General features: G+C 35.0%; 1 protein-coding gene across 1 annotated transcript; it reads left to right on the forward strand.

Moving 5' to 3' along the window:
• The first annotated feature begins 253 nt into the window (after window positions 1–253).
• On the forward strand, window positions 254–5,724 carry LOC134856682 (uncharacterized). The gene is made up of 2 exons (XM_063872953.1): window positions 254–776; window positions 4,739–5,724. Exons 1-2 carry the CDS (start codon window positions 279–281, stop codon window positions 4,949–4,951), a joined length of 711 nt encoding a protein of 236 aa, XP_063729023.1. The 5' UTR covers window positions 254–278; the 3' UTR covers window positions 4,952–5,724.
• The last annotated feature ends 2,306 nt before the right edge of the window (window positions 5,725–8,030 follow it).

An 8,030-nucleotide genomic window follows, 5' to 3' on the forward strand; every position in this document is an offset into this window, starting at 1 on the left:
GGAGCCTGCAAACTCCGGACTTGATCAAAACTGGCACACAACACACTGGAGGTAATGTGATAGAGAGAGCAGAAGGCACGTTATTGTTCCAACCCTTTTTCTATTTTCTTCCACTCATAAGAAGGTATGTGCCGCGATTGAAGAAAGACGCAGCACAGCGTTTGTCCTTGATGTGTGATTCTACCAAATAAGATATTGCTGAATGTTGATTAATGAACAAAAAATATGTTTTTGGTTTGTTTTGTTTAGACCAAGACTCCACCGATGATCAGCTCAACATGAACACATCGACCGACGACATGATCCCCATCATAACGGACGAGCTGAACCCTTCATTACGTAACCGAATTATCCGAGTCATCAAAGATTTCGTTCTCTTCCCGACGCGCGTGAGAGTTATCGCTTCGGGTTTCACCTTACTCTGGCTCGCTTACTGCTGGTCAATGATCACGTTTGGTTTAACCAATGACCATTATTGTCCTGCAGAGCCGAACTTGTCCAACTCGATTGCGCTTCACGGTGTGTTTTGGGTTGTCGTGTGTTGTTATGTAATAGTTCGCCTTATATGGACTGAAGTGATGCCGGACAAACAGCCAACCTGTTCTTTCAAAGTGGGAAACCCCTCAGTGGCACTCAGGTGGAAAAAAGAGTACAGTTTTGGGTTTGATTCGGTCGTGCTGCTCCTTCTGTTGACCAGTTATATCTACAACATGATTTACCTTGTGAGGTTGCTAGAAAAGAAACCATATTTGGTTCACGCACCACACAGACAGTGGGTTAGTATAAGTACAGATCGACGGCATCCAATTTATAATAGAATCCGCAGTGCTCAATGCTTTTCAAATTATCCATATAAATGATAGTTCTTAATCGGTAATAAGGTTTTTTTTTCTAGGGCTTACCATTTTCTGAATCTTAAGACAGGTAATTTTAACATATTGTAACATAAGCTATAGACACTTTAATCTTTCAGCGCATTTAGACAGGTAGTTTTGTCATTTGTTTGGCTCAAAGTGCTCGGTACTGTATGGTGTTTATTTGTTCCGACAATCCCCTCAAAGGGCCCGAATGACGCCTTCTTTGGCGTAGAATTGCCTTTCTCCGTCCGATTGCAGGTACCTCAACGAAAGTGCAGGTCAAATATGGCATCATATTAAGCTCCTTTTTACTGTAATAAGGATTCCAAAAACTCTATAAAAATGACACAGTGACGAGAAAAGTTGGTCTCAATTTTTACATTAATAGGAGGAAAACGATTTTGTTAAAACCTCAGGAAAAAATATTTAATACTGAATTTGTTTTCAAGCTATGCGCTATATAAAAAAGCATATATGGTTTTGCTTAGCATTTGCACAGAACTAGAAACAGAATCTATCAAAACGAAAAGATTCACCATTTTCTCTTTTAAAGTATCCTGATACATATGTTTCTCCTCAAAACGAAAAAAAAAAGTTCAACAACATGAACATTAAAACTGTTTATATCCTTGACAATTATGAGTGGGAAACTGAATTACGTAGACTTAGCCAATGTTTTGGGCTTTAATTAAATCAAAAACGTAATGTCTTTATGTCAGTTGTTGAAAAATATGAAACAAACGAAATTTGTAGATTTTTCCACTTTTTAATTTTTAGCACAAGGTTTCGGAGAGCTCACAAAAAGACAGGGAAACTTGAGGAGCCAGATTTTGAAAACTTGAAGAGACTAGAAAACTAGAAAAGAAATTTAATGACCATTTTTTCTTTTGATTCAAAATCTTTTCCTCGAAATATTTTTATTCAAGATCTGAGTTCACAACTAAGATCTTCCACATTTTATGTCTTTTTTGGTATTCTTTCATTGCATTTTAGGCTTTTGAAAGAAATTTGCAGCCAATAATGATGGTATTCAAAATTTTTTTAGCTATCCCCTTTTTTAAGTATCTGTTTCTCGATAAGATTTTTTCATTTGCTATTTCAAACTAATTAAGGTTATTCTAGCTTTTTGGAACTTGGTGCGTTTTTTGGAAAAATTCATTCTATAGACCCCGCGTTTTCACCTCATTATCAAATCATAACTTAAATGGGACGATTTATTTACAAGTGAAAAGACGAATATGAGAGCTGTTCAGCTCATCACTGTAAACCGCTGTTGTGCCCCTGGCTAAGAACGATACGCATTTTTTTGGAATTCTTTTCTGGGATGTGTAAGGTTGCCTCACCCGCAACCACGATTCCTGCTGGGCGACAAATATCCGAATTTTTCGATTGAGAGTCGGAGAAATAACCACTTCACCAACGCTTTTTAGGGAACCCATATTTATTAAAAAACAAATAAATTGTACCCCTTTTAGAGATTTTTTTGTCTAACTGATCAGAAACTATTTTTTATGGAAATTGTATGATTGGCATTTTTAAGGTGACAATGTTTCGAAGTTGCCCCAAAAACAAAATTATTGTTTTTCAACTGAATTTTCTACTCAGATACTGTCTTTCCTATACAATTACAGCCCAAAAAGTTTCGCAAAAAAATAAATAAAACACAACTCTTTGGTTTGCTAAGACTGCAATAAAAATGTTTGACAAGCCTTTTCCCATATCTGAAAACTGCATGACCAGCTTTTTTGCAGAAACCGGGTGTTTGAAATAGTTTAACTTTTGAAATACTTAACATATCTTTTTTAATCCAACTTAATCCAGCGATTTAATCTGCTTGCGTCCAGACGGGTGTGCACACTACTTAAGTAACCTGCCACATTTCCGTCTTAACTGCTCGTTTTAAAATTCACCTGTGGCGCACCTTAAAATTGTTCCAAATTTAATTGAGGCAGCTAAGTTGTTTCATTGATTCAAAACACGACTCAAATGTTCACACTTAAAACTTGATATTTTTAGGCCAAATAATTTTGCCCTGAACTAATTTACTATAAATTATTCGAGAGCAATTAAAGAGAAGTTGGATCATTTAGGACTTTGCCCTGTTACCAGCAGTATTGTTGCTTATGTATAGAACTGTTTTGTTGTTTCAGCTGAAAATTTAATTTTAATAACTCATCAAAAACAAATTTCTGATAGTTATCCAGAGAAATAGTGAAAGGAATGCACACTCAGGTCGGCCAAAACGTGCAACACTTTACATTATGAAAAAAGATGATCGCATTATAAGTGTATTTTATAAGGAATTTCATTAATTTGCTTTCTGCTTTTTCACTACTCTCTGGGAGCTGGAATTTCAAAATTTTTGAAAGTTTTCTATTATTGGTTGTTTCTGCGTTTTTTTACTATAGCAGTGCGACTTAAAAAACACTATGGTTCCACAAATTAAGAAAGAAAAACTTTACAAAACACTTCAGCGGTGCAACTTAAGAAAAGACCCTACTCGATTTCGGAGGGTTATCTTTCAAGATATTGTGAGATTCTTGCAAGAGTGAGGTTATCAAGCAAGAATAATGTGAGATTCACGCAAAATCTTGCAAGATAATCAACTATGAAAATTTTTATACAAAACCTTACTCTGAACGCCAGAAAAAATATATAGAGATCCAATTTGACTACGGTCACAAAGAATTCTCAGTTTAAATTCGGATAAAAACTTTAGGTTAAACAAATTTTAAAAATATTCATATAAATGTTCATTTTTCATTTTTCCTAATGTCAATAGTTTTAAGGTGTCATTATAAATTATGCATTCCAAATTACTAATTTCAAATTTTTTTTACTTTATTGGAAGTTTTTCATTCTAGTTGTCCTACACAAACGCTATAGTCGTTACGAATCTCTCTTTAAAAGAATCTTGCGAGAATTTTGCTAGATCTTGCAAGAAAACCTCCCTTGATCAACTAGGGCAACCCAAGCCGCGGCACTTTAAAAAACTATTTTTGTGAGGCGACTTAAAAGAATGTTGAGCCGCGGCGTGACCAGGGAAAAGACGTCGACCAGGGAAAAGACGTCGACCAAAAAAGTAGTTTGGCGACGACAATAAAGGAAATACTACTCGAATCGCGCTAAGGAAAGACTTCGGGCCGTGGAGAGACTTAAGACAATATTTCAGCAGCCCAGCTTAAAAGAAAACTTTTAGCCGCGGAGCGATTAATTTTTTTTGGTCGGGCTGCTAAAGTGTCGTGTCTTTCACCGATATTGAATTGCCGTGAGTCAGTCTGCCAATATTAGGTTGAGCCAGTATGGTCGCACCGGTCTCATGTTAGGTCGCGGACCCCGACGCGACTATAATTTTTTCTCTTCCTGGATAGCAGTTTATTTGAGGCTTAACCAGTTGAAAATTTAAAATCAGTACACTCTCAAACTGTATTTAGAATAATCAAATGTACTCAAGTCAAAAGATATCAGCCGTTAAAAAGGAACCGTTTTCTTATGTTTTGCGTTGCTTTTGTTCCCGCGAGCACCTTTATAATTAGGAATTTATGATGGTGTACGGTGTTCGTCTTCGGCGCAATTTGAGTTCACCAAGGAAAATTTGAAGGGTAAATGCTATTTTGTTACAAAGCCATTTCAACCATAATGCAACTACGAGAAAAATTCCGCCTTTTTTCTAAAAAAGTTTATCTGCCCGAAATTTAGCCAATTGTGTAATTTTTTCTCATGTCGTCCCGTACACAAAAAATGTCTGCAGAAATCAATTTAAAAATGAAAAAGCAAAATTGAAAATCTTCTTCATATTTCGAGAGTTCAGAAACTAAATGGACTGGTCAGTTGTTTAAGCATAACTGCGCAAAAAGACTTAAAATTGTTTTTTTTTACAGCTTACGACTTGTAAGCAGAAGTACCAGACTGACAACTGCTGTCGCCGCTTCCTGGTGGAGTATGCCATCTCCCAGCAAGTCATCTCCTACATCGGTATTGCACTCCTCTCCATCTGCTACCTGTACATCATGGGTTTCATCTCCTTCTTACAGAGCCGCATCTGCTTCAAACGATTCAACGCTGATCAGGCAGAAACTGTACCGCTTGTGTGAACACTTCTTCCCTAAATATGCACATAGCGAAACACTTCTGCGGAAGGAGTAAGAGTTCCGTAAAAATTGAGTATCTCTTTTTTGGACAATCGGATCCGGATTATTGTGTTTCGTTATTTCGCATCTCATATTTTGGGTGATATTCTATGGAAACTTTATTGGTCTTAAACGTCATCGATTACCCACAGTTATGAATCTCTGATAGTTTAATTAGAGCCATCATTTCAAACCTGCTCTAGTGCTGAATCAGTGCTAACCCAGGGCTGTTCCGAAAATATATATATTTCCCGAAATACTAAAATTTAACGAGAAACCCTTTACTAAAGGGAAAAGGTTAAAAATTTTTCATGAAGGTTGTGACCTTAAATGGTAATCAGTAAGGCAATTTTCCCTTTCGAAGTGTACAGTTTCAGGATGATCTGTTCATAGGTTTTTGGCGGTTTTTAATATCTGTTTCATTTTGGCTGGTTTTCCAGGCACGTGGTTTGTCACGTCGTCAAAAATTAGACCGGTTTATGTTAAATCCATATCAAACGCGTCAATTTGGTTTTTGTGTGGAAAAGTTTTTTGCAATTGGAAGTAATGTGGCATAACTTTGATATTCCCAAAGTTCTCTTCTTTGATTTTTGAACAGCCCTAGGAATTCAACAAAGTATCCATTGTGCTAGTAGCTTTTCTTTCATTTGTAGGTGATAAATTACAATAGGTGGTTAGTTAAAGTTAAATAGCTGTCTCGCTTTTTGTTGTACTTCGAACAGTATTTATAATTTATTTCAAAAGACATTTTTTTGGCAAAATAAACACAAAATTTGAGTTTTTGAATAGCATTTCATCTGGCAGAGTAATATATTTACAAAAACTGTCTTAGCAGCCTGTGCAAATGATTGAACATGAAATGACTATAAAATGCATTATAGTTCTCAATTTTATTGCATGCATTATAATTAAAATTACCACCTTTTGTAATATATCACCCATTTGTAAATATTACCATTAGTATAAATGAAGTAAAAATTCATGCAGGTTTTTGAACTGTTCTTCACGAGTCCAGTTTAACTGAACTAGCTTAAAAAAGATCCATGTTCCGATTCACGAGGAGAGCGACGGATTATTTGATCTCGGGGTGGTTTTTTTCAGAAAAACTCTGACTTTGTAAGCATAGTATTTTGTGACGTAATTTTTCTTTATGATTCCAAAGATATTGTTGTCTTGAGCTCAAATTTAAAAATGTTTTACATGTGATCATTTTTTGTAAAGTTACGGGGGTTTAAAGATTGCCAACTTGGCCCCGGCCAAATTAGGATAGTTAACAAGCGACAAAGTTCGTGCTACATTAAATCGTCAACGGAGATTTGATCCGTGTTAGAAATTGTTCGAAATTGAATTGAGGCCTGATAGTTGTTATTCCGAATTTTTTTCTATGGGAGGAGGTTTTTCAAAGAAAACTAGAACGTTTAGTTTTTTGAAAACTTTATCCAACTTCAAAGCAAACACTACTACATAAGCCTTAAACGCAGTAGGAACATTACATTCAAGTCTTTGCTCTGATACAAGCAGTCTTGTTCTCAACTTAATTATTGAATCCATTATGTTACCAAATACTACCCTGTTGAATAGTGATCACAGTCATCATTTAACCACAATTATAGCTTGCATGCCGCTCACGCACCATGAAAGTTGTTTCACATAGCTCCCTTCCTGAAAGAAAAGCGCCATATCTTTCTCCACTCAAATTTGCTGCGCTTACTATCGGCATGGTCGGTCTTCGGGGCGTTAAACAGTGTTTGTCATTAATCCAACTTCCATTTTCAAGCGCTAAGAATTGATTATATTTTGATTTTACCAGCAACTTTCAAAAAATTAAGAAAAAACTGGTTTTTGTTCCGACTTTCGATACGAAAGTAACGGAATATTTGTGCTCGGGGTGGGTTTTTTTTTCTTCAGACAAATTTCGACTTTTTAACTAGCCATTTTTGACAGAATTTTTAAATATCATTCGAAAAGTATTGTTGTCCTGAGCTCAAATTTGAAAAGATATTTTACCTGTGATCATTTTTCGTAAAGTTATGGGGGTTTAAAGATTGCCATTTTGACCAATTTGGGACAATTAACGCGCGATATATTTTGCGCTATTAACGCGTAAGCGGAGAGTTAATCCGTCTTAGAAATCGTTCCAAATTGGTAGAAAGAAGCTTATTTGCCATAATTGATTTGTTACAAGGAGCGAAATCTATCCTTTTGTACTTTATATGGCGTGTGGGGGGATAATTTTTATTTAAAAAATTCAAATTTTAGAAGAAAAAAATTTTCATTTTGTTTTATTTCATTTAATTTTTTAATGTTATTACTGCTCCATAAACCTTAAAAGGCAGTCGGAACATTCAGGGCTTCGTCCTGATACGAGCAGTCTTGTTATTAATTAATAATTGTTTATCATCTCTTCTGTTAAAATCAAAATATAATCCATTATAATACATTTTACTCGGTTACAACCGATTCATAGCCCATCTATTTTTCGATTCAATTATAAACGATTATAAATTATGATAATCGATTAATTTTATCACAATTTCTAATTCATATGTTTTGCACTAACATCCATTATAATCGATTGTAATCGCTCATAATCCCTGTTCTTCACACATTTTGTTTGCGACCTTGCATTTGAAATCCTTAGATTGTATGCTTGTTGTAGATGTTGGTTTTTGTGAAAAAAAAAAGAAAACTGTCATAAGCTTTCACAAATCAATTCAAAACTATAACGTTTTAATTTTTTCTTTTGTTCTCATTAGAGTTGTTTCAAGATGCACACTATACGTTTTTAAACCATCAAAATATCAGCCCATTACTTTTGCTTCATGATTCTAAGAAGATTTATTTTTCACCTACCGCGTGAACCTTTCATCTAATATGAAAAAAAAATATTTTTTCGTGGTGAACTATTGTATTCAGATGAATCAACGTGTGACAAAACATCTCACTTTTAGAGATTTGCTATAAAAAGAAAATAATTAGCCATGTGATACATTAAAAATTTTTTTCTTATGGGTGAAAATTTTTTAGCAAAATAAGAGATTAT

The sequence above is a fragment of the Symsagittifera roscoffensis genome, unplaced genomic scaffold (assembly GCF_963678635.1).
Source record: "Symsagittifera roscoffensis unplaced genomic scaffold, txSymRosc1.1 SCAFFOLD_1125, whole genome shotgun sequence".
Classification (NCBI taxonomy): Eukaryota; Metazoa; Xenacoelomorpha; order Acoela; family Convolutidae; genus Symsagittifera; species Symsagittifera roscoffensis.